General features: G+C 46.6%; 1 protein-coding gene across 5 annotated transcripts in view; it reads left to right on the top strand.

The window, feature by feature from the left end:
• JARID2 (jumonji and AT-rich interaction domain containing 2) overlaps positions 1 to 26575 on the top strand; it is a 231759-nt gene that overhangs the window by 110196 nt on the left and 94988 nt on the right. Inside the window, exon 1 of one of the 5 annotated variants that reach the window (XM_070778360.1) lies at positions 20842 to 21201. The exons of the other annotated variants lie outside the window; for them this stretch is intronic. Coding sequence (XP_070634461.1) covers positions 21135 to 21201 — 67 coding nt within the window. The 5' untranslated portion in view covers positions 20842 to 21134. Of the gene's footprint in view, positions 1 to 20841; positions 21202 to 26575 lie in introns of those variants that run through there. 5 annotated transcript variants of the gene reach the window in all.

The raw sequence follows: 26575 nt of genomic DNA, 5'->3' as shown, positions 1-26575 counted from the left end.
GGATTACTCATTGTGGGCGGGTGAAGTTGGGGGTCATGGTTGGGGGGAAGAGTGGTCTCAGTAGTCATGCTTTTTCATTTTTCTTTTAACTACTTTTTATTGTTTCCCATCTTCTCAAGATTCCCTTTCAAAAGCTGAAATAACTGCATTAGTTTAGTGTTAGCTGTGACAGAAGGTTATCTGGTGGTAGAGTTTGAAGCAATCTAGTCCGGAGCCCTCGCTGGGAAGTGTGATGGGAAACAGGATGGGACAGAGGGGACGGCAGGTACCTGCACCCCGTTTCGGGGGGATGGTGGGGGGAGCTTCTGGTCCCCTGTGCTCCCTTTCTCGTGCTTCATGGCATGGGGGTCATGGGTAGTGGGGTCCACTTCTGAGACCCGTGGCATTTGTAAGGGCAAGAAGACGTTCTTGTGGGGGCTGTTTGAGAATTTTCTGTGGTCATGACTCACTGATGGCGCACGGTTCCTTATAATGCAGTAGCAGAATTGCAATTACAGCTCAAGCCACGTAACTTTGAACCCAGTACTGATTTTTGAACCCAGAATGGAAGAAAATGACACCTTATCCTTGCAACAGTGGTATGAGAAAGATGGTGTTTTGTTTTACCCCTGTATTTAAACAAAGATGTTTCAGAATTACTGGTCTTGCCAGAGTTTCCTGGGAAAATACAATTTTAAAACGATTAGAGTTCACAGAATGGGCTTGACATAATTTTTATCTAATTGGGAAACGAATTGACATCACTTCCGTGAAATCATGGGCATGCTAGGATGATAAACAAGCAGCCCCCTGCCTGGCCTCTCGTGTGAGGAACGTGGGGGCACTGTTGTCTGCTTAGAGGGTACACACGGCGGCTTGTCTGGGTGACTGAGCTCAGCTGTCCCACTTCGGCAGGTTTAGTAGAACAGTAAGCTGAGCAGACGTAAGACAGTAGTTCAGTTCAGTCGCTCAGTTGTGTCTGACTGTCTGCAACCCCATGGACTGCAGCACGCCAGGCTTCTTTGTTCATCACCAACTCCCGAAGTTTACTCAAACTCATGTCCATCGAGTCAATGAATGATGCCATCCAACCATCTCATCCTCTGTCGTCCCCTTCTCCTCTCACCCTCAGTCTTTCCCAGCATCAGGGTCTTTTCCAATGAGTCAGTTCTTCGCATCAGGTGGCCAAATTATTGGAGCTTTAGCATTAATCCTTCCAATGAATATTCAGGGCTGATTTCCTTTAGGATTGACTGGTTTGATCTCCTTGCCATCCAGGGGATTCTCAAGAGTCTTCTCCGGCACCACAGTTCAGAAGCATCACTTCTATCTAAGATTTTATGTCATAAAATCTGTGTTTGCCATCAGTTTTGCTTTTGTAGTCTATAAAGTGACAAGGGATGAATTTTTTTTTTGGTCTTCCTGGAGGTGGTGCATGTGAGTCTGGGACAGCCCGGTGGGTTGTCTGTGTAGGAATTGCACCCGAGGTGACAGCTTGTTGGCTGTAGCCAGGCTGCTGGGGAGGCAGCACTCAGATTTCTGCTGGATGCGAGCCCTCTGTGTCCTCTGTGCTGGAGATGGTGCCACTTTTCCCGGCAGTCATAAATTGACAAAAGCTTCAGAGAGCCTGGCAGAGGCCTCGGCCTAGGCCTCGGCCACTCTTTGAGGGCCCTTGGCCCTCTGGGGCTGAAATTAGGGACATTTAAATAATAACATGCTACACACGTAATGAGTACACATAATTTACACAATCAGGGAGGGGAGCTATTACTTGTCTTTGAATTTCATGTACTTTCTATAAATTTCATCTGAAATCCAGCAAACCCTCTGGCCAGCTAAAGCGTCTTGACTAGATTTAAGGGAAGCTGGGTCTTTTTTCTTAGAAGCCGACAGTAGTTGTGATAGCCGGAACTTGTATTGCATTCTTGCTCTTTGCCAGTTGTTTATTGTTTTAGCACTTTACCTGTGTTTTGCTCATTTAATCTTCAGAACTCACCATTTTATAGAAGTAGAGGGAACTACGTTAGGGTGATCAGCAATTTGCTTCCCCGACTAGTTTGAGACAGAGCCAGGATTTAAACCCTGGCTTTCTGCATTGAGCTCCCCTGCTTATAATCACCACTGACATAAATAGAAGTCATTTTGAGACCTCCTGTAAGGATAGGATTCCAAAAATATGAAATCGTAGGAGTACTTTTTTTCAAATAGCAGTTTCTTTCAAAGGAGATACTGTGAAGTCTTTCATGAGCAAGGCGAAGTCAGAAGAGGGGGCAGTTCAAGTATTTATTCACATGAGGGTGGTTCTGGGCTTTATTAGCACTCGTTATTGAATTGATAGTCAGTGGAAATTAAATAAAAAAACTGCATTCCTCCTGACTAGTCACCCTCCTACACACAGATACATTCATTATTACTTTGTGTAATAATCTTCACCTAGGGATACAGATTTGTAACATTAATATCATTGTTGAACCAGCCAACTGGCAGAGGGCTGCCAGGCATGTCGAGGATGTGGGGAGACGGGGCGTTGGCCTTGCTCGCGACAGCTGCCCATTTGTAGCCGAGGACCACAGGTAGAGGGGTGGATAGGGACCCGTCTATAGCCGCACCGCCCTTATGTCTTTTTTAAAAGAGTAGAGTTTTCATTAGACTCTCTTAAAAATCTGAGTTTACTGATGTCCATGGAATGAAACATGGGCACAGCTCCTGCAAATTCAGTTTACAGGATGAGATGAGAAAATGACTTGAGTTAAAATCAAAGCCAGGGCACCTTGTCCGATGAATGAAAGTTTCTTGTTGGGCACATTTGAAATAAATGCCGTGGTTGCACGTCTACCTTCCCCTGTCCTGAAGCTCTCCGATCTTGCACTTCTCAAGATAGTCCCTGTTTCAACAGGAAAAACAATTTTTCCCTCCCTGGTGGTGGTGGTTTTTGTTGTTCAGTCACTAAATCATGTCTGGCTCTTGGTGACCCCACGGACTGCAGCACGCTGGGCTTCCCTGTCCTTCACTGTCTCCTGGAGTTTGCCCATTCATGTTCAGGTTGATGTCCATCGAGTTGATGATTCCATCCATCTCATCCTCAGTCTTCCCCCTTCTCCTCCTGCCCTCAGTATTTCCCAGCACCAGGGTCTTTTCAAATGAGTCATTTCTTCGCATCAGGTGACCAAAGGGTTGGAGCCTTAGCTTCAGCATCAGTGCTTCCAATGAATATTCAGGGTTGATTTCCTTTATGATTGACTGGTTTGATCTCCTTTTTGTCAAGGGATTCTCAAGAGTCTTCTCCAGCACCACAGTTTGAAAGCATCAATTCTTCAGCACTCAGCTTTCTTTATGGTCCAACTCACATCCGTACATGACTACTGGAAAAACCACAGTTGGACTACACAGATCCTTCTGCTTTTCCAGATGAACTTCTGTGGGCAGCAGTGCTCTTGGGCAGTGAGTTAAACTTTCTCTTAACAGTCCAGTGTCTGAGACTTTTCTCACCTGGGTCCCCTGACGGCCCTCCTTGGAAACGAGAGCTGCTTGCGGTGAGGGCAGATAAACGTCTTGAAAACAGCCTACATTTATTCTTTGTTTAAAAACAAAGCTGCATCTGTCTTGGAAAATGGGACAGTTGAGAAGGCGTGATTTCTTTCTCGTAGGTGTTCTGTCGTCAGTTTGTTTGTGACCCTGAGTAATGCAGATGGGATATTTCTGGATAGCGCTCCCATCTGATCAACACTTGATAGGGTTCTTAGTATGTAGGAGGTATTGTAAGTAATAAAGTGGAACTGAAGGAGGAGTCAGAATAGCTTATTTTATCTCATCTAAGATGTCATTGAGTGATGCATAATTATTTTATGAAAGAAAGAAAAAATGCTTCTAGTTATAAGTGTAAGCCATCATAATTGTGAGGTGCTTTCTAACAGAAAAATGTCTGAGACTTGGTGTCAGTGAAGCACAGCAAAATACAACAAAATGCTTTAAAAAATCAGAGGTGCATGTGACCAATTTGGTGTCAGGCTAGCAGGGAGGCAGGTGATGTAAAAGACCCAGTGTTGAGCTTCCGGGAAAAGCTTCCGTAAAGAAGTTGCATTCTGACAAACCTTGAAACCGAGGGCTGCAAGGGCTGCGGGGCGGGACAGGGTGGAGAGGACCGGCCAGGAAGAGTGATGTCAGTTCAGCAGGGCACGTGGCAGGTTGTAGTGGCTGGCCTGCTTGCCCTGCTCTGGCCCCAAGGCAGTGGCGAGCCTGCCTGGCTGCAGTTAGGGGCGGTGAGAGCTGGAAGGGACTTCTGGAGGTATAGAGGTCAGCCGCCTCATTTTACAGAGGAGGAATTTTGAACCTTGCTGGTGAGCTTAACTGGAAGGAATGAATGATGCCGAAGACTGATCGGAACCAGAAATCCATTTTAAATGATGGCGAGACACCAGGCTTCCCAGTCGGCAGGGCCGTGTGCGAGGATTTCACGGAGAGGGAAGGAGGGCAGTGCTGTGGAGGTCGCTGCGTCTGCTCCTGTTTTCCGGCCCTAGTGCATGAGGGCAGTGCCTGTGGGGGTCACTGCGTCCGCTCCTGTTTCCCGGCACTAGTGCATGAGGTCTGCCGCCTCTGGCAGTTCTGCAAGCTCCGTGCTCGCTCCCATTACCTCCCAGGCCTCTTGGCTTGGACCCGCTGGTAGGAGGAGGAGCACAGCTCACAGGTGTCACCTCGGGGGCACAAGCATGTGATGTCTGAGTTTGAGAGAGTCCCGCCGTGCTTTCCTGCCTGTCCCTGTCCTTAGAGCAGACACCTTTGAGATGTGTTGAAGGCCAGAGGATGGGAACCTGCTGTTCCCATCTGGGATGTTCTTTAAGGCTCTTCCTCCCACTAAGAATCTGTCTGGTCAGCGCCTCCATCTGCGCACCAGAGTCCCCTTTTCTCATCGCCCCAAGGACAGCACTCTGGACAGTATTCCTCATTTCTTTGTCCTTTATTTACTTCTTTACTAGATCATTCCCATCCATAGACAGAGCATGTTGCATTAATAGTGTCTCCCATTAAAAATAAGCCCTCAGATAATCTTATCTCCTTCGTTCTGTTCATTTGTGTTCTTTCATTACTTTATAGAATTCCTCCAAAGAAAGTGTTCCAAGTCTCTTTCCCTCTGTTACTTATATTCACGTTAATATTCTCTCCCTGCCCGTTCTCTTTTGAACCCTTAGAGTCGGGTCACTTACCAAGGCTGATGCCCAAATCCAGTTACCAGTCAGTGTGACGTAGCCGCCCACTTGGCCGTGTTTGACATGACGCGTCTCGCCTGAACCCTAGTTGCCTGTTCACCTCCCAGACTTTGTTTCGTGGGTGGGTCTCGTGCGCTTGGGGTGCACCAAGCCAGCTCTGTATCCGTTCACTCTTACGTGCTCCTGCCTTGCTAGTCAGTGAATGCACATTCCATTCTTCTGGTTGCTTTGATCAAAAGCTTGGAGTTCTCTGGTACTTCTCTCTCTCTCCTTTCCTCCAGATTTCACAACCCCGTTCATCCTAAGCTCACAGTATCTTCTGCAATTGACTTTGTGCCACTGCTACTGGTACACACCTCTGGTTTGGGCTGAGACCCCTAAAGCTGTCTTTATGAAGCTCTTCTGCCTTTTCCTCTCTCTAGGCAGCAGCCAGTTCTTTGTAAGCAGGAATCGGCATGTGCCATGTCCCACGTTGTGCCCCCATCTCTCAGTGTGGAAGGCAGACATCCTTACCCTGGACGCCGGATGTGGTCCTCCAGCATCTCTCTGGTCCTGCGTGCCTGTCTCTCCCTCACCCCCGTCTCACCTAGTCTAACCTTCCTGCTGCGTTTAGCAGTGTACTCTTGCCCCGGAATTGTGTGCTTGCTGATGCTTCTATTTAGAATACCTGTGTGACTGTAAGTACTTTGAGGGTCAGGGTCTTGGTACTGGAGATTCTTCAAGCGCCATACAAAAATTGTGCCTTTGCCTGTTGCCCTTTAGCTCCCGACCTTGTAATGTTTTTTCTGCGTCGACTCTCTCCCTGCCTGGCATTGCATTGTTTGTTTATTACAAGCTCTCTCCCTGTAGTAGGTGGTGAGTTCCAGAAGGGAAAATCTTCATCCGTGTTGATGGCTGCTGTGTGCACAACTCCTGGGTGCTCTGTAGAGCGAGTGCTCACCTACACACTGGCTGTGTCCCCGCCCCCTGCCCGTCACCCCTCAGTCCCATTGTGGACATGCTCCTCTCTGTTCAGGGTTCTCCAGACTTCATTTTTGAAATGGCATGGACCTTGACCTCTAAGCCCCTCGCCCCAGATCACAAGCCGTGTCGTTTCTTGTTACCACAACGCAGAGTTATTCATAATTGTCATGTGTTTATAAGTCTCATCATCATAATTCTTGGAATTGGGTCACCCCTTTACCCTTTCTTTCTGAACCACAGTTGTTGAATGCTTGCCTAGGTACAAGATACATTGATTGGTAATTTTAATTTAAAATTGGGCTTTCTTAGGAAATAAGTTACTGCTTTTAATTCTCATAACAGTGTTTTACTATTATAACTTTGCGGGTTTGTTTAGTGGGCCTCATATATGGAAAGCAACATGTGTAAAGCTATGTAGCTGAGAAGTGGTTAAGTCAGGATCTGAACCCAGGACTCCTGAATCCAGATCTTGCCCCCACCTTTAAAAAAATAAATAAATTTGAGGCGGTCTTTACACTGTGAAATTGCCTCTCTTAGTGTGCAGCTCAGTGAGTTGCCAAATGTACATACACCCATGTGTTTAGTGCTCCACTGTTGATCCAGGACTTTTCCAATCCCCCCAGAGGATGGCCCTTCCAGTTCATTTACTTCTTTAAAGAGTGTTCGCAATTGGTGGTTTGTCAGCCTGGCTGTCTCTGTATTTAGAAGCTTTTATGACTTTATATGAGTTTGCGACCTTTGCCCAGAATGTGCCAGCTGCTGGACAGTGTCTGTGGAGACTTGAAGGTGCCTCAAAGCCAGAGGCACACGTGTGTCCATTGAGCAGCTCCTGGAGGTTTTGAGCTTGAATAGGGACCCCATGGTCGGACCGGCTCACGGCCGACGCTCACCATCTCATGGTGGCGCTAGTGGAGTCGGATTCCCCACCCTAAACCGGCATCACAGTTTTTGTCTGAGCTGCCGTGCATGCCCAGACCAAGTGGGCTTTGAGAAGCTTGCTTCTCACCGCCTTCCGTGTGGCCTCTCTCGTGGCACCCCCACCGGCCCCCTTTGTGTCACTGTTTTTAGTCTAAGGATACTCAGCCTTGATGTTAATAGTTCAAGATATTCTGGAACTTGCGTTCAAGACCTTGCTTTTCTCCAAAAGCAAGCCAAAGGGGCGTCTGTAAGTCATGTTCCTTCTCTGCTAGTACAGTGTGTTTTCAGTGAGATTTCTTGTGAGGACCCCATGACCTGCCTGGTGGCCGTGAGGATGCAGAAACATGCAGCAGCAGCACGGTGGGATGGCCGATTCTGTCTGTTTTCTTGTGGCTGTGGTGTAAGTCTGTGTATTAGTCATCTGGTGCTGCCTGAAGACAGTACCACAGACTGGGTGGCGTAAAAAAGACAGAACTGTAATTCTTAAGGTTCTGGAGGCTGGAAGTCCAAGATTCAGGGTTCCAGGCACTTCAGTTCTTGGTGAGGCCTTGCTTCCTGGCTGAGAGAGAGAGTGCTTTGGTTTCTTCTCTTCCCCATTTTATAAGGACACCACAGCCCAATCAGATTAGGGCCCCACCCATATGACCTTGTTTAACCTTCGTCACCTCTTTACAAGCTCAGTCTTCAGATGTAGTCACATTGGGTGTTCGGGTTTCAGTAGGATTTTAGGGGGGAGTCACATTAGTTTTGTAACAGTCTTGTATTTGGTAGGGATTTGTGATGGGGACAGTTCTTTAATTTTAGATTAAGTTAATTTCCTTGGTAATCTGCTCCGTCTTTTCTCTTTGTGAGACTGTAACAATTTCTTGGCAAGTCAGGAAACTCTGAGGGCTGCTTGACCTCAGAAGACACTGCTCCTCTCAGTTGGGTGGAATTCTTGACCATGTTTTTACTGAGTGGTTGCTCCCGTCAGACCACTTGGATTGGTCCAAGTGCTTTTCTTCACTGGGGGTTGAAGCATGGCTCACCTGCACCAGGAGCTGCCTTCCGAGGCCGGGGCCCTTACAGAGGGCAGACAAGGTGTTCTGTGGGCTCTGAGGGCTGGGGAGGGGACTGGCAATTGAGACTGCCTAGAAAGGACGCTTCTATCCTCGAGTTTGAAAAAACTCATAGGATAATTTGAAGTTGGGGGATTCCTATTTGTAGGACATTTATCCATCCTATGTGTCTGAATGTTATGCCCTAAATGTAATTTAGGGCAGTGCTTTCCAGGTATGTTAAATTCTCAGCAAGTATGGAAAGGAGGGCTCCGTAGGGTCACCAGATAGGGCTGCACTCAGCCAGAGGACATCTGCTCGCGCGAGGGGTTTTCCTGTGTCCATTCCTGTCAGTCGGTGACAGCTCCCACCTCTTACTGCTTGGAGAAGGGCCTCGTGGGTTTTCTAAATCTTTACACGTTTCATGATTTGAATCCTGTGATATGTGTGTGTATGCAGTTTATAACTGCTATCAGATCGACCACAGTGGACGCTTGCAGTTTCGCTTTGCTTGTGAATTTCTTAGATCCCATCTTCCCCAGATTTAGAGGACCTTTTAACTTGGTTTTTGAAAATAACCTATTATTACTTGAGCCACATAAAATGTTTATAGAGTCCTGTCCAGCATATATTTAAAGCCAGGAGAGTGATAACTGGATATGCTTTGAGGGAAATTACCATACAGGCCACAAATCCCTTAATTTAGAATTTGTTACTTAATCTCACCTGCTGCCAAATCTCATATATCCTTCTGGCTTTCTCCATGGTCTTTAAGGTCCTTCTGCAGAGTCTCAGATTTAGCTTCTCTCGTTCAGGAGGTTTGGGGACAATGAGGGAAACAGGGACTGTTCTGTAACCTTAGTCCCGCCTCTGCAGGCAACACATCACCAGCGTCAGCTTGGCCTGTCAGCCAAGCTGTCCCTGTCTTGTGCCAAGGAGAACTTTTAGGGCTCCTCGTGCCGGATGCCCTGGGACCTGGGCCCTCCTCTCTGCACCGTCCCCTGACCTGTCACTGGTGCACTTGGCTCAGTCACACCTTGGAGGTAACAAATCAGCTCCGTGTGGACACGGACAGGGCCTCTTCCCAGCTGCCCTGCCCTGCCCTTGTCTTCTGGGTTATTTCTTAACCAGGTCTGCGCCTCCCTTTGGCAGGTAGGTGGGCATCCTGGTCACGCTTGGCACCTGGTCTTGATGACAGGGGACGCCATCTGGGCTTGAGACTCCAGGCCAGCTTGTGGCGGTGTCTGAAGTGGCAGCTTCCTTCCCATTTTCCAGGGCTCTGCCTTCTGATGCGTGAAGGCAGCCCAAGGTCTCTACATCGGAAACGTTTGTTTCTGACGCTGTCCTCCTTTCCCAAAAGATTGGGTGTTTGTGAAGGGCCTCACTGAATGCACCTTGCTTCCTATCTTCTAGAGGGCTGAGGAGTCCTCTTCAGACATCATCTGGGTGGGTGACATGCCAGTGGGACGTATTCCAGAATATTCCGTCTTGGCATGCAGGCGGGCCTGCTGGTTTCCAGCAGAATCTGAGCTGCAGATTGCCCAGCCTGTACCCTAGTGGCTTTCCCCGTCTCACTCAGTCCTTGACCTGACTTTAGACAACCCAGGCTGTTTGAAAAGGGCCTTTCCAGTCAACTCGGTTGGAAAGTGCTGCAGTTGTAAAGGGTGAGCTGGAAGCTTCTCAGCTGGCACTTTCTGAATTCCTCAGAGGAAAATATTGGCACACACTCCACTCTCTGCCTGAACCCTCCTTATAAATCGAGAAGCCAAGAGTTAGGAAGCACAGGGCCAGGTCGAAGTGAGTATGTGTTTGGGGGTTGGGGGGGAGGTACCATGTTGTCATCCAAGCCGAGAGAGCTGGCTGGTTCCTGATAACAGTCCCGTATACTTCCTCTTTCTCCCCATGTTTTGATGTTAATTTTCCTGCCACTGAAAATAGAAGTGTCTAGTGAATGCAATTTACAGTGTTTCTTTTTTTTTTTTTTTCTGGAGAGCCTTTTCTGCCGAAGATGCAAGTAGTGTTTTTTGCTTTGTTTTTTTTTCCTTCTCTTTTATGATTTAAATGAGAAGGAAGGTGGTAGGCTGCTTTATTCAACAAGTGTTGCACCTTTTAAGGAAAGTTTCCTTTTTTCCTTTTTGGCTTTTTTTCCTGTGGTTTCAGGGGACAAGGTGCGGAGATAAGAGGCAGGCGCTCGCCATTGATTTATTAGCCTGTTTGTTACCATCTGTCTGCCTCGCACTTCAGTCTGTTGATGGAAAGCCCGATGCGAACGTGCCATGGGGCTGGAGAGATTTCCGTCTTCCCAAGTTGTCGGTCTGACTGCAGAGCCTGTGTGATCACGTCTAGCCAGGCCCCACAGGAGCCTGTGATGTGGCGAGTAACACTCGGGAGAGCGTTGGCTTAGTTTCTCTATCCAGCCTTGGACATTCCTACCGCTGCAGACGAAGGTCCTGCAAGGACACTCTCCAGCCCTGTCCACAGGGTCAGCCAGCACACTCGGCTCCCTCCTGGGGTCTCCCCAATGGAAGAATTCCAAGGGAACAGGTTAAGATTGCCATCAAGTGGCTACTCTTGGTAGTGATGGGAGGCTGTACCGGCCACCACCACAGTCTCCTCCGATTTCTTAGCCCTTTTTTTGAAGCAGATTCACAGTTAAGAGTGCTTTCCGGCTGAGGAACTGACTGGTTTTCTTGGTGGGTGGTGGGCAGGGTGCGCTCAGTGCATCTGCAGATGGTACGCCCCCAGTGAGGATCACACATCAGTGTGCCCCACAACCACGCCGTCCCGGGTAGACACTGAGGCTGGAGCCGGCCCTGGTCTGAGCTCAGGGCCCTGGAGCTACGAACGCACACGCTCCAGAGACTTCCTGGAGAGAACTGTTGGGCATTCATTCTCCCACCAGTCCTGGGCCAGGAGGCCACAGCCCTCCAGCTTTTCTCGTGGAAATTGGCAGAAGAGGGTCATGCCGTCGTCCATGAGTGGGTGGCTCACAGTCCCGCCAAGGGTGAAGGAACTAGCAAACCTGCTTTGGTCACTCTCTCTTGGCTCCTGCTCGGTTGTTTCCCAGCTCTGTCAAGTGGAGGAATAATTTTTTTTCCTCAGAGGCAATATTCTCAGGAGTAATGGGATGATTTATTTAAAGTCCTTAGTCCCTGGCAGGAAGGAAGCATTCAAAGGGCAGTTGTTATTGAGGTTCTAGATGTACATTACCTAACCACTTCTCATAAAAGCTGTAGCTGGGTCATAAAACAGCATACTTAAGGGACTGTGTTAAAATTGGTTTGCTTTGTTCCCTGGGTGCCAGCATCCTGTAATTAGACCTCTCCCTAGAACTTGGGGAGTAGAAACCCTGACCAAGCTTGAAGGAAGTGACCCGTTTTGCTTTCCCCAGCAGGTCATTCCTCACTGGTGGGAAACCTCGTATGTGTGTGCGCTCAGTTGTGTCCGACTCTTTGTGACCCCATGGACTGTAGCCCGCCAGACTCCTCTGTCCATGGGATTTTCCAGGCAAGAATACTGGACAGGGTTGCCCTTTCCTTCTCTAGGGGATCTTCTCCAACCCAGGGATCGAACCTGCATCTCTTACGTCTCCTGCTTTGGCTGGTGGATTCTTCACCAGTGAGTCACCTGGGAACCCCATTGGGAAGCCTGTGTAGTAGGAATAGTGAGAGTTTGTATGGGGGGGAATGCCCCTACCTGGGCACAGAACGCTGGATTCTGTAGTCTCTGAGGAGCCTGAGAGGGCTCTTTCTGAGCTGGCACGTGATAGGTGGAAGAGAATGGATCTGTGCCAGCTGTACTGGGGGGCAGAGACCTAAGGCAGGCAGAGGGAAGATGACTGGAGTGTCCAGGATGGAGGCTAAACTTAGGGCAGAGTCAAGGGAGAAAACTCTTAGGGCTCTGTATTTTCAGCAGCCTTTTAGAAGGGATAGAGGTTATGTTACACTGCAGTCTGTCAAATTAGCCCCAAATGCCTGGATTCCAGCCATTGAAAGCAATATTGGATGCGGCACAAAGTTGATTGGTTGTAATATGCACTGTCATGGCCCTGTCATTCTGGTCCTACCAGTAACTGGGTATCACTGTGAGCAGTCATCCTTTCTCTGGTTTCCTCCTTCAGTAAAAGAAAACCCTTGCCACCCCTTGTCTGTCTCGGTTCTGTTTTAGCGATGGGTGATGACAGGATGTGTTTATGGCAGGCTCATGTTCTTCCAGCTCACTCGATGCCCTGAGACATTTGGAGGTCTTTGCAGAATTCGGAGGGGTGTGGATCGGAGGTAGTAATGTGGAGGAAATGTGCTGGAGGGCGGGGTGTGTGTCCTTCCCCACCCACATCTCTCCGGGCCCACAAGAATGCAGGGTGATGGTTTCTCTCTGGAGGTCTCCTGTGTGTGTAGGAACTGAGGCGGCGAGCCCAGAGTCCTCTGTGGGTTCACACCTCTCAGAGCCTAGAGCCTGGAGGGTAGCAAGATTGAGTCCTAAGTCAGAACCGTTTCATGTGACACTCTTAGTTGATGCTTGCTGACCTTTCACCCTCAAGCTACAACAGGATCTCCTAAAACCATTTGTGATGAAAAAAAAAAAAAATCCCCCTTTGGTGCAATTGTTTCGCACAGAGAAAGTTTTTCTACAGTTCTTAGTTTTCTGAATAAGCTTGTGGCTTTTGAGTAGTCCCAGCCTCGTTTTCCCTTCTCCCCTCCTGCAGGAGCCATCTGTGCTGCCTTGGAGGGGGTTTGTCGGCTGCTGCTCTGTTTGCCCCTCCCCTCCTTGACGCCTGAAAAGAAGTCCCGTCTGTCTGCCATGCCCTGGGTGTGCTGGGCCTGTGTTCTTAGCTCCTAGCAGAGAACAGCACAGAGACGCAGAGGCTGCGGCTGCGGCCCGAGACTAAGTGCATGGAAAGTCTACAGATCAGCACTAGCCAGGGGAGCTCTCAGCGGTGATGGAGAGCTTCATGTCTGTGTGGCAGCCACCAGTCAGTTAGGACTCTTGAGACCTAGCCCTAGCTGGTCTGGCTAGTTTCAGTTAATTTTAAAAGCCACATGTTTGTGTGTTTGTGACCAGAGTCTACCAAATTAGACCGTGAACTTAGGAGAGAGGGTGAGCGAAGGAGTGAATTTCTTCTGTCTTCCTGCTCCTGTTGTTGTTTTTGGCTGAAAGTCCTTTTACATACCCCGTGTCCTCAATTTCAGAAACACTTCCAGCAAAGTGAAATGATAGTAGTATTTGTTTCAGATGCCTCTTAGTGTTTTGGGCAGCTTCAGGAGACCCTTGCCCATGGTATTAATGTCACAAAATTTGTATTGTCCTTGACTTCAATACAGCAGGTCTATCACTGGCTCCAAAACCCCTTTCTTGTTCTTATGTGCCTCTTAATCTAGGTTTTCTGTTAGCATCGCGTAAGTAATGTCTAAAATAGCTGCCTGTTTTCATTAATCAACTTGTCTTGTGGTTGGGTACTGCGTCTGTGATGGCAGCAGTCCTATTTTTCTTGTGATACCATTTAAATAACTCTTAAGATTTCCTTTTGCTTTTGTATTTAAAGAAATTGATTTTGACTCTGGAAATTTCAGAAATTTATGAAGATTACCTCTGGGGGAGAATACTGCTTTTTGTTACTAGTTTGTTTTATTTTCTCTGGTCTGCTTTCTGGACATTTATATTTTTTAAACACAACTTGTTTAAAATTGTTTTCTGTATGCAATGGAATCTCTACAGTTTAAGTTACACTTTCTTTCCTCATGTTCCTAAGTGTTTGAAAATGTGATTTTTAAAAATCTTGTGTAATATTTAATACAGTCGTGTTCCATATTGAGCATTAGTCTTTAGTATGATACATGATACCTTTAAGGAAAATACCATGAAGAATATAAGAAAACTGTTAATAGTGATTGATGTAATTTCACCTTATAAAATAGAGAAGGATTACAGTTGTGGTTTTTACTTAAAATTATTAGTCACAAACCAAGTTTATCAAAATTAGAGTATAAAAGATAAATACTTTGAGGAATACACAGAACAACTTTACAGGTGTAAATAAATTATTGTCTCCGTTTCTTTTAAAAAATCATTAAAAGGTTAAATATGTATAAAACATAATGTGAAGGTTACTGTTAAATTTTTGAAAGCTGTAATTTAATTTCACCTGAAAACCTGAAGTTAATTCTTGAAAATTCTTTAATTTTGATTCATGAATGCCAGCAAATCAAGTGTATTATAAATTTCACGAGGCATTCCTGGCAAAATACTTTTTAAACACAGAGAGATAAGTATTTGACATATTTTCCTCTCTAGGAAGAAAAGCGGAGGGTGCCTTTGAAAGCTTGGTAAGATGTAGAATGTGGCCCCCTGAGGTAACAAAGAGTGCTTCAGGCTTATAAAGACCCTGAGATGGCCTCAAAAGAAGCACCTTATGTTTTCGACAGGATTCATTCGTCCTGAGCCACTTCTCTAGGCTTATGCTAGATTTTGAGGGTTATTACAATGAGCAAGACTAAATCCTCTTGGTCAGGAACCTGACAATCAGGTATGACATTGAAGAGCACCTGTAGAGCTGGTGACACTGTCAGCAAAGGCTGAGCAGGAGGGGCTGCAGGAACTTCCTGGGCAGACAGAGGAGAGACTACCGCAAAAGAAGGAATGGTATGTGCAAAGGTACTGAGGCTTGGGAGTGCAGGGAGTGATGAGAGCATGTCGTTTGCCGCGCGTGACTCCCCCAAGCCAGCTACTCCATTGCCTTCATGGACCATCATGGGTTGTCCATGTTGCCAGGTTTGAAAACCAAAGCACTGATAGCCAGTCATGGTTTAGGAAGCTGATAGAGGAAAACTTTGTTTCGTTTAAAAAAAAAAAAAAAAAAAAAAAGAATTTAAACCAGTAAAAGAAGCAACAAAATAATAAAGATGAACTACATTGAAATCCTTGCACAAAAATTCTTGTTTCTGTTTAATTTCTTCGTACTACTTCCTAGAAGTGAAATCGCTAATATAAAAATTGTCATCCCTTTATCAGTATGTTGCCATACTTGCGGTGTGTGAGGCTGTGGGCTTTGTCAGTGTTGTGATCTGCCTCTTCTTGGTCTCAGTGCTGTTCAAACAGCGCTTTCTGTTACTCTTTATTCTTGAGGTAAAGTGGCCATGTTGTGATTCTCATTGAATTCTACTTAATACTACGGTGATTAATTTTCAAAATCATAGTTTTGATAATCTTTAACTTTGCATCATTTCTCTGTCTACCCTTTCAAATCCATTATCTGAATCATTAAAAAAAAAACACATTAGGGACTTCCCTGGTAGCCCAGTGGTTAGGGATCCGCCTTGCAATGCAGGAGACACTGGTTCAATCCCTGGTTGGGGAACTAAGATCCTACATACTGCAGAACGACTAAGTTCTTCCACCACAGTTAAAGATCCTGCATGATGCAATGAAGCAAAATAAGTTTAAAAATATTAAAAGCTTACATATATATGTATCTTCTATTTCTTTTTACAGTCAAATAATTAAAAGTAAATATTACCCACAAAAATTGTATTTCACTAGCACCAAAGTTTTATTAAGTGAAAGTCACTCTGTCACATCTGATTCTTTGTGACCCCATGGACTGTAGCCCAGCAGGCTCCTCTATCTATGAGATTGTCCAGGCAGAAATACTGAAGTGGATAGCCATTCCCTTCAGATTGAACTCAGGTCTGTTGCATTGCACGCAGATTCTTGACCATCTGAGCCACCATGGAACCCCTTATTAAGGCATGTAGGTAGCCTTTCATAAAGCACTCATCATGTGCCATTGGTACTTAACATCTTAAACCACTGTTGTCCTTATGGCCATTTAACAGGTAAGCAAAGTGAGGCACAGAGAGCTTTCGTGAGAGCTTAAGGAGAGTTAGGGTTAATGGGAAGTAAAACTAAGATTAGAACCAAGCAACTTTGTCCAAATTACGATATATGTGCTGTGAATCAGTAAGGTTTTTAGTGGTTTAGATGCCCAAATAAACCTTTTTTTTTTCTTTAATTTAAAAAGTCTGATGGAACATTTTTTCTGATAGCTTATCAATTTGAACCTCCTGGTTTAATTGTAGTCACATTTCAGTGGTATTAGTGACTAAATCCATTGCGACCAAGTTTGCTTCACTAGTTAATATACAGTCATCCAACCCAGTTCTCCTGTGTTCTTGTAATTATTGGTATTATTTTATAATTGTACATTGTGGCCTTGAAGTCACGTTGGCTGTAGGGCCAGCCACATGCATTACACAGTTGAGCGCTGTTGGTGCTTCAGGAATTAGCAAGCCCTCTTGGAAGGGGTCCAAGTCAGACTCCGTATGTACTTAATTCTGGTTGGTATACTGCCAGTGTCTTAACTTGGATTTAAATACAATTTTAACAAGTAATGTTTATTATTAACATAATGACTGCTGCAAAGTGCCCACACTTCAATAGTATTTTTGAAAGTCAGATATTGGCACAGTGGATCATTTTTCTGTATTGGCTTTTTAAAAATTATTATAATTTAGGTGATATGATCCATACTGTGTAAGTCAGCTCAGCTAACAGAGAAATATCTTTGGACACATGGCTAATGCAATGTGCTCATTAAAACCCTCTTATTTCCTAGACTTCCTGGACACCGCCACCTTTATTATGCCGTCCTCTCACAGGGAAACCCACTCTACCCTGCCTTCCTGTTTAAGTATTTTTGGTAAATTGCTGTTCATAGCACATAACTCAGGCAGTAAGGTGCCCCCGTCATGTGCCCTAGCTTAGATAGGTAGGGAATTGGAGCGCTTTTGGAGGTCGATCATGGGTGGTAGGGAGTACCCCAGGGTTTGCTCTAGCTGTGACAGGCTTGTCTTTCCTGTTTGAGGTGGATCCCAGCCCTCAATATCGGCTGACTTCCTTGATTGGATACATGAATAAAATAAGGTCTTAATGCTTCTGAGGCAGCAGGTTCTCTTAATTAGCACAGGGTATTATTAGATATCCAAATTTGATTAAGGCAGCAAATGAATTGTTCTTTCCAATTTTGTCCACCTCCAAGATTTGGGGTTTGCTTCAGCTGTGTATTTTTTAAAATGCTGAGTGCAGCTGGTGGGCTGCTGGAGTTGGCCCAGCTCATTTTGGTTGTGCACGTAGGTGGGTCTTTAATTCTGAGACCTCAGATGTCCTGGCATTGAGGCGATAATCGGGTGGAGGGCAGCCTTGTCCTGGCCGGCTGCAGAGCATTTCTTCAGATAGGACATCCTTTCTGAAATTCTGATCTCTTCTAAAGTAGCAATTGAAACGACTAGTACTCTGGAGTCTTGAGTAATAAGAGGTCTTCATATTTAAACAATTGGAAGTTCAGTGATTCATTGCTGGTACTGACTTTGGAAACCAGTTTGCTGTTAACGTATAAATTTGAATATTTGTGTACCCAAGGATTTGTAGTAATTTTTACTCTTAGTTGTGTATCTCAGAGGAACCGTAGCACTTGCTTGGTGGGGGACAAGTAGAAGGATGTTTGCAGCGTGGTTCACGATAGCAACAGATCAGCAACACTTTAAATGAACAAGAGAATCAAAATAAATTGTGGAATATCCATACAATGGGGCTACCCAGGTGGCATGGTGGTAAAGAACCTGCCTGCCAATGCAAGAGATGCAGCTTTGATCCCTGGAGGAGGAAATGGCAGCTCGCTCCAGTATTCTTGCCTGGGAAATCTCATGGACAGAGGAACCTGGCGGGCTATAGGTTCCATGGGGTCACAAAGAGTCAGACACGACTGAGTGAGCACACACACATACACCATACAATAGAGTGTGATAAATCATGGTGAAAATGACGGGACAGAAGATAAACAGAATCATGGTGGGATCTTACTTAGTAACCTAATGTTCAGCTGGAAGAAAAATCTTCTTGGGCTTAACATGGTATGATAGCCTTTTTGTGAAGCTAGTAATTGTGCCCAGTAAAATAATATACTATTTAGGCATGCATATTTGTGCTGTAACTTTAATAAGGTAGGGGGAAGCACAATAGACACTATTTTAGTGATTGAGTTTGCAGATTTTCTCTATTTTATCCAAGTTGCAGAAAAGGGGTCTCGACAGAGTTGCCAGTATTGAGGGGAGTCTTGTCTTCATTTAAGAATTGAGACTTCCTCTGATCTTTGAATGTTGCAGCTTAGCTGGTGATGCTGTCAATCATACTTTGAATAAAGAAACAGTCATTGCCAGTCTCCCTTTCTACTCTCCCCTCTTAACAGAATTTCAGTACTGAAAGTTGTGATGCTCCTGTGAAGCTGAAATTCGCTCTCAGTGTTCTTGTGTATCTCCTGGAGGATGCTGGTCCTTCTAGTCTGTCCGGTGCTGAAGATAGCTTTCCTCTTTGGTAAGACCGTGTTTTAGCCGAACAGTCCAAAACCTACTGAAGTTTACAGCCAGGAGTTTTCCCAGGTCCTGTTCCCGACCCAGCAGCAGAGCACAGGCCAGAGTGGATACACAGGGCTGGCTAAGCACGTCTTTTAGGGAATAAATCCCTAGTGTATAGTCTGATGAATTTGAGCAAATTCTGGGAGAGAGTGGAGGACAGAGGAGCCCAGCATGGTGCATTCCATGGAGTCACAAAGAGTCAGACACAACAACAAAAAGTGCATCGTCAGATGCTGCTATGCTTTTAGAAGTAAGAGCAGTCTGGGGCCCAATATCCTGTTAAAGTGAAAGTGTTAAGTCTCTCAGTCATGTCCCACTCTTTGCGACCCCATGGTAGCCAGCCAGGCTCCTCTGTCCATGGAATTCTCCAGGCAAGAATACCAGAGTGGGTTGCCTTATCTTTTTGACTTTAAATACCTTGTTACTTTTTCAGTTGATTGGAAGAGGAAGCCTGGGAGACTAGAGATAGGTAAAGAGCAGCGAGCCCTTACGTACCCACAGGGGCTGTGTCTGAGTGGTCAGAGTTGGGGTGTTAAGCGTAACCATTATCCATTCATGACCCTCAAGCTTCATTTCTGACTGATGGGTTATGTCTTGTGGTTTGTACTTTCTTACTAACATTTTTTCAAAATTTCCATAATATCCAAATCAATACCTGCCTCATATCTCCTTTGCAGTTCTCCCTTTTGGGTGCTTTTGATCAGGGAAGGCCACTAAGACAAGTCCCCATACAAAGAAGAGGGACGAGCCAAACAGTCACCCCTTAAATGTCCTTTAATGGACTGTGTATGACTTATGCTGCAGTGGGATACACGCCAAACAGTTGTTCAGCATAATAGGAATAGATTGCACTGGAGAGAGCTGAATGAGGGTCTGTTCTGGGCTCACACTGGGCGTGTAATGGTTGCAGAGGCTTTTCCAGCCCTCTATCCTACAGGGAGTTTGTCATGAGGTTGTTCTGGTGTGTTAGCTTGCCCCTGGCCCCAGAAACCCCAGGTTCTTGGATGGCCTTCTGCTTGTTGAGGATTTACTCACTGTGCTTTTGGTTAAGAACCAGACCTGCAGAAGCTTCAGTTGACATATCTGTAAAGTGGGGGATTGTACTAGATTATCTCTAAAGGCGTTGCCTGTAATTTTGGTTTTAAAGTGGTGGAAATTGAGTAGAGGTTTGGGCCGACCATCACCTGCCTCCTGACGTTTTTTGTTTGAAAGTGAGGCAGGTCGAGATGCTGTGGTCATTTATGAAACAGAGCGGACAAAATGCATAGTCACTGGCCCTGCCACCAGGACAGATCTGCTTCTAGGGTTTTTTGAAGACTGAATAACTTGACCTATGTATGTAAAGCCCAGAAGGGTCTCAGTCAATAGTTAACAGCAGCCACAAGCTGAGAGTAGGAAGGAGTAAGGGCATTCCTTCCCCAGCTCCCTGGGTGAGCCTGCTGGTGAACCCTTCAGCGCCATGTGGCCTCTCTGAGGGTGTCGACCATCTTCTTCCCCTCTGGAGAGGCATAACGAGGAGAATGTGGGCTGGTGTTCAGAGCATGTGCTTTGGACGTGATAATTGCCAGCTGAAGTTCAAAAGCTTCAAAAGCTTTGACTTTAACAATCAAACAGCTTATGACATAGGGAAGGAGATGCGAGCTGCAGTTATCTGGGGCCAGGGAGCTGGCCAGCCCTGCTGGAATCCTGCCTTTTTCACCCCTCTCGGCAGCTGCCAGGCCACAGAACCCGTTTTGTGAAAGATCCTCAAGGAACAATGAGGGAAAACAGCTTCTGTTTTATTAGATTAGATGAATTTATGTGCCTGGGGGCGGGGTGTCCAGGCGCTGGGGGCGGGGAGGGCAGCCGTGGCCCATGCGGTCATCACTGAAGTGATGGAGCACCGGGGCAGCAGGATGGGAGGGAGGGGGCGCGCGGGATGGAGGAGGAGGAGCTTGTGGGAAGAGATTTCTGCAGTCTGTCTGGAGAGCTGCCCAGGCTTCCCAGCCAAAAAAACAAATAAAAATAAATAAAAAGCAAGTGCTGAATGACACAGATTATGATATTAAAAAAAGGATGCCATTGAAAATATGCTAGGACCCCGCGGCTGGGCTGGGGAGGGGGAAGCGTGTGAGCGAGGAGGGGTGGTGGGGCGGGGGCGAGGAGGGGAGAGCAGTCTGACTCTGGGCACTGAGAAGGGTGGACAGTTAAACTGCTCCCATCCAATGGGTCCACCCGCCCCCTCCATCCCCCCCACCCCCACCCCCATCCCGCCTCACACCATCTTAGAGATCCTAAAAATAAGGATTTGTCTGCATTGCAGGTTGAGGAAATTACAGGGTGAAAAGCTATTTGAGCCTTTCCTTTTTCTCATTCTAATTCATCAGGAAGGGGTGGGGGGGAAGCCCCAGACCCCTCCTCTTTGGTGTTAGAGTCTCTCGCAGCCACATAAATAACCTTCCCTCGCGGCGCCTCCCCTCCCCCCGGCCGCGCGGAATCTGCACTGGCGGAATCCGCAGGCGCCCGCCTTACGTGCAGGGGAGGATTGTTGACAAGCGCTCCGAGCCTGCCTCGCGCGCGCCCTCCCCCTCCCTCCCGTCCTCTGTCCTCCTTCCTCTCTGTCTCTCTGCAATGATCCGGCTCTGAGGATGGCTGCTCCACGGGTCTGTCAGGTGCAGTTTTTGGTGGCTTATCTTGAGGAACCTGGGATAGAAGGTCTGTTCCTATGAATAAAATAAAAAACCAAATCGCTCTAGATTTGTTTCAGGCTGCTGTGGCTTTTGTTGGAGAAATAGGCCTTTTGTGGGTTTCCCTGCTGGGGTCCTGATTAAATCCATTATGGATGGCAAGGTGCTGTATATATATGAGAGTATGTTTTAAAAAAAAAAAGTGTTGTGATTTGCTTAATATTACTATTCTTTCGGCTTTGGTATCCTCCCTGGGGGCAGTGGTGGCTCCTGCAAAGGCACTGTGGAAATTTACAAGAGAGAATTCATGTCGCTCTTAAAGCATTGAGCTCTGTTGACCATTTTGGCCAAATCTGCAGTTTTAGTCAGGCTTGTATGGATCTCGACCTTTCTCTGGGGACTGAATTGCCATCCAGTGATGGCTGGCCCCCTTTATTTTATTGCTAGTTGCTCTAATCATTTCCCAGCATTTAAAAATAGATGTTTGATTATAAATTAGTTCATCCTCTGCCATAGCTTTGGTCTCCTTTATAAACAGTATGCATGGTTCTCATTTCCCTTCATACTTTCTTTCTCCGCCTCTTGTCCTCTTTCCTTGAAAAATGGAGGAAACTGAGGCACATAAACAGAGACTCAGCAACTCTAGGTTAGACCCTACAGCTTAAACTTTGAGAGCTCTCGGTTCTGCTCCCACATTTCGTGCATTCACACGTCTGCATAAGTGTAAACACAGGTGAATGTTAGCAGCCGTCAATTTTAGGTGCCTCACGTCTTTGCCTTGTTATTGGAGTTCTGCTTTCTGTACTGTTTCCATTACATTTCAACCCCGGAAAGAAGGCAGCTCCAGGAGGCAGTAGGCCTCTCTGAGCTGGCTTGCTGTCTGCAGATGTTGTTTTTCTTTTGGACTTTGAATATCCCACTTAATCCTTTGTTATATTCATCTGAGAAGTGGGTGTGCAGTTGACTTATCTGTATGTAGCAAGGTATGAGCGCACCGGAAAGCTTATAACAAAGAGTTTAGGACTTGCATGAGGTCTGTTTTATGGGCTTAGGGAATAAAGACTGCCAGAGATGTTTGGGGTGAGGATGTGGCTGTTTACCTTTCTGAATTAAGTTGTCAGGACACTTAAGTGTTTTGAAGTTGTTCCTGTAAGCTAATAACTTTATGGGATTTGTTGATTTGTGTTAAAGCCAGCTTTGTTTAACTTTGTAGAGACTTGTTAATATTGGAGAACTGGTTTCTTTGGGTGACTATATTTTGTGGGGTAAATGTAATGACTATATGAAGCTTTCCTATTCTCTCTCTCCAAATACACAAACACACACAGACATGTTTTAATTATAGGTAGAATGTCACTATCTGGGAACATGCTCTGCTTATGGAAAATCTCCCTCTGAGAAGTGCAAATTACAGGATTTATAAAACGAGATTTTGGCATGTCACCTTATCGGAACAGAAGACTTTGGACATGCTGGTCTTGTTTATCTAAAGAATTTTGATAAAAATGCGCTGGGTTCCCTTCCGCTGTGTCTGCCTCTTAAGTTCCCAGGCTCTGCAGTGGTCCATTGTTCTGCAGCTCATTTTCCACACCAGCCTAAGCCCAACACTGTCTTTAATCACTTCTTTTGAATGTGGAAGGCAATCTTCGACCTCTCGGACGCTCAGCACTGGGCCACTTGTCCAGCACACCCCTTACTTAGCTGACAAGAGACCTGAGTTTCATGTTTTAGGGGATTCCAAGGATTTGTGCTTTTGATGGACAGTTACAACTAGGTTGACTGGTTTTCCAGTGTAAACACAGCGAGGTCTCGGGATGGGGACAGGGACCAAGAGAAGGAGTGACCCTGAGGTAGGAGGCTAAGGGCGACTGGACGCAGGTAGAGCTTTTCGTCATAGAGCAGTGTGAATGCTTGTATTTCAGTAATCATTTGTACTCAAGACACGGTACCTGTTCTGATTGTTGTGGGAATCATTTGAAGGGTGAAGGATGGGAGGATGGGAGTGTAGGGAGAAGAGCCTTTGCCCTAAAGAAGTGGAGGAGTGGCGCTGGCACACAGGGCCCTGCTTACTGGCGTCGTCACCAGAGCCTCAGTAGCTTCTGGGACCATTCAGACACCTTTCCTGGAGATTTTGGGCCCTGCCGGTGGAGGCACTTCTGTGTCCAGTGAAGTTCCGCTGTGGCATTCTGGTCCTTGCTGGAGCCTCTTCTGGGACTCCTGTTGGGACGTGGGAAGGAGAGGTCTTTTGTCTCCTGGTGGTGCTGACCAGTTTGGGGTTTAGTCAGAGCAGGGATCTGGTCCACCTTCCTGTGTGTACTTACGACCTGTCTGCCGGCTTGTTCCCTCTGTACCTTGAGGTGAGGAGCTGCCTCCTGGGCTAGGGTTTCTGTTTGTCTCTCTTCCTGTTCACGTCTCTCAAATTTAGTCATTTGCTTGATTGTGAAAAGAGGAGAAAAGGATGAGGGTCAGATATTTTCCTTGCCTGCCCAGTGGCCCAACTTTTCTGTGACATTATCACTGTCGGGTTTTGAACGAACATCCTTTCTGCAAAGATGTCCAGGAAGGTTTTGTGGAGAAGAAGTCTGGCTGTGAAGGGTTCCGGGGGATTCTGTAACCTGCCTGCCTCTCTGCCTGTCGGTCTATGTGCTTGCCTGCCTATCCATCCATCTTATTTGTCCATCTGTCTGTCTCTTGTATTTATCTATCCATCCTTCCATCCATAACACGCTCTCTCTACTTTCTGGGTGCACTTGCCTCTTGGGGGCTCTTTTGAGGGGCTGCTTGGGCTGTGTTTTCCTGGCTGGAGTGGGGAATCATCATTGCTGATCTGAGAGCAGACAAAGGGGCGCCCTGGCCTGTCGGGGGCCATCCTCCTGAGGGAAAGAGCTGCGTGTCCTCCATGAGCTGAAGGAGTAAACCCACTCATCCGTGCTTTGTTGCCCACAAGTGTGGCAGTGACACCATGCCTCAAGACTGTGGTTTGTTCTCAGCCACCTTGGTGTGTTGTGGCGGAGAGGGTGTCAGTGGACCAGCCTGGGCTTCGCTTTGCAGATCCCTCTGCCCTGCTCACCCCCTTCCCGGGACCCCAGGATCAGTCCAAGGCTCAGCTGTTGACCTGAGTGTATACAGTTGGGTTTAAACTACATTTTCATGTTGACTCCGTGAAGCTGGCCCCAGCCAGGTTTTCCCCGGCATCCACATGTACAACGCAAACAATCTAATTTTTCTTTCAAAATTTGAGTGAAAATAGGCTTTATTTTCCACTAATCATGGCAGCAAAACAGACATTCTAAGTACCTCAGAGAAGGTCCTACCTCGGCCAAGGGGGCTGCCTTTATGTCTTGCCAGCCCCCTCCCTCAACAGACACACACACACGCGCTGCTGCTGCTGCTGCTGCAAATGAAAGCTCTCTTTGGATGCTTGACTGTTTAATATGTAATGTGATACCTTGTCTCGCAGTGACAGGGTGACAGACGGGCATTGGCTCCATAATACAGAATTACCTTTTGTGCATCTCTTCTACAACAAAGCCGAATACACTGACTCTCCCTAATATGCTAATACGTTTGGTGTGCTCCAGATGTTTTGGAAGCTCGGGAACAGCTTCAAAGGTCTCCTTGTTTTTCTTTCTCTTTAACCCTTCTCTAGGCCTTGCTTTTGTGAAACGAGAGGCGTTAGATTTTTCTTCCATTGTGTATTTCGTCCTGTATGGGTAGCTAACATGATGACTGGGAAAACTTCTTTGTGTCTAAAACATCATAAAATTAGAAGCACCGCCCAGGCTCATCCCCCCTTTCAGAGTCTGGGACAGAATTTCCTTCTCTGCGTATGTTTCTGTTCTGAAATCTGTAGCTCTCATCGCCGCTTAGCTGAAGGAATCTTTGGCCTCATTTATATTTCAAATGTCCCAGCCCCCTTTATGTTACAGCCAGAGGCAGTTCACGCACACGCACGGGCAGCCCCCAGTACGGAAGCCCCCTTCGTCTTTGCTGCTGCTGTTCCAGGCTTAGCAAGGACCCGTTCGGGTATATTGCCTTGAAAGCCTTTTCGTTGCTGGCTCACGTGGGAGGTGGGGTGCAGAGCTGCTGAATTCTGTTTCCTCTGGGCTCTCAGCTCCTGAGCACGGGCACTGCCCTCGGGGTGGCCTCTGACTCGCCGCCCTGTCAGCTGATGGTGACTTGCCGAGGCTGGAGGCAGTGCCCAAGCCGCCTTTACCGCAGTGACTTGGAATTTTCAGCTCATATTTATTGCTTTTGTGAAAGACAATAGACGTGGCTTAATTTAAGTTCAACCTACTGAATATTAATAGAGGGGAACGAATGCCCGAGTTGGGGGTGGTGCAGAATGTGTGGGCCTTTCTGCTTCTCTGTTTAAGCTTCTCTCCCCACAAAGGTTTGTGTTGATGAGGGGAGGGGTTTGGAAAAATAAAGCCAGTTTGTGTGTTTGAAGGAGGGGATGCTGTTTGATTCTTTCTCATGGACTAAAAATCATTGTAAAAATTGGTGGCAGGGCTTTGTTCCGTTGGGGAGAGGAGAGGCAGCCCGCACTGGCTTGCCTGATGTTCTCGTAATGGCTCTTCTGCCCCATGGCGTCGGGATCCGTCTTGCTGACCTGGCTCTCCTGGATTGGCAGGTGGTACGACTTGGATGAAAACCTTCAAAATGAAATAGGGTAGCCGGCGCACTGGAGACGTGAAGGGTGGGGGTGTGCAGAGAAGAAAAAGCCCAAGTTTATCCAACCATATAGACTGTCTCACTGAAAATAAATGAACACTTTCTCGGTGCTGATGTACAGGCTGGGGTACTCAAATTGAAACAGTCAGTCATATGCAAAACAAGTCAGTCTCGCCCCCTGAAAAGGCTGGAAACAGCCGACATCCCTCAGTTCATAGAATGGGCAAGCAGCATCTTTGCGTGTCCCCCGTTTTCCTGATCTGGAAAGTGAATGACAACCCATCCCTCCCCTAGTTCGGTTGATAGACTTTGTTAATCCTTGAAATGTGGGAAACTTTGGTGTTCTTTCAAGATATCGGTGTGATGAGGGCATGGGACAATGGAGTCAGTACTCTGATTCTTTTTTAGTGGAGCTTAGTCTTGCCATAGCATTTCAGAGCATTCTCCTCCTCAGCCTGACATTGAGCTCCCATACAGTCAATTAAAATTGCCCCCTTTCATGTAAAATTTCATAATTCAGTTTCCTTGAATTTGTGCTTGGGCAGGTTTTTTGTTGTTGTTGAGAAGAGAAACATTAAATCCTTGTTCTATATGATGTCTCTAAGATGGTTGTTGTTCATTCGCTCAGTCGTATCCAATTGTTTGTGACCCCATGGACTGCAGCACGCCAGGCTTCCCTGTCCTTCCCTGTCTCCTGGAGCTTGCTCAAACTCATGTGCATTGGGTTG

This window comes from Bos indicus, chromosome 23, assembly GCF_029378745.1.
Source record: "Bos indicus isolate NIAB-ARS_2022 breed Sahiwal x Tharparkar chromosome 23, NIAB-ARS_B.indTharparkar_mat_pri_1.0, whole genome shotgun sequence".
Classification (NCBI taxonomy): domain Eukaryota; kingdom Metazoa; phylum Chordata; class Mammalia; order Artiodactyla; family Bovidae; genus Bos; species Bos indicus.
The sequence above is the reverse complement of the archived record's forward strand: the minus strand, read 5'-3'. Positions and strand labels throughout refer to the sequence as shown.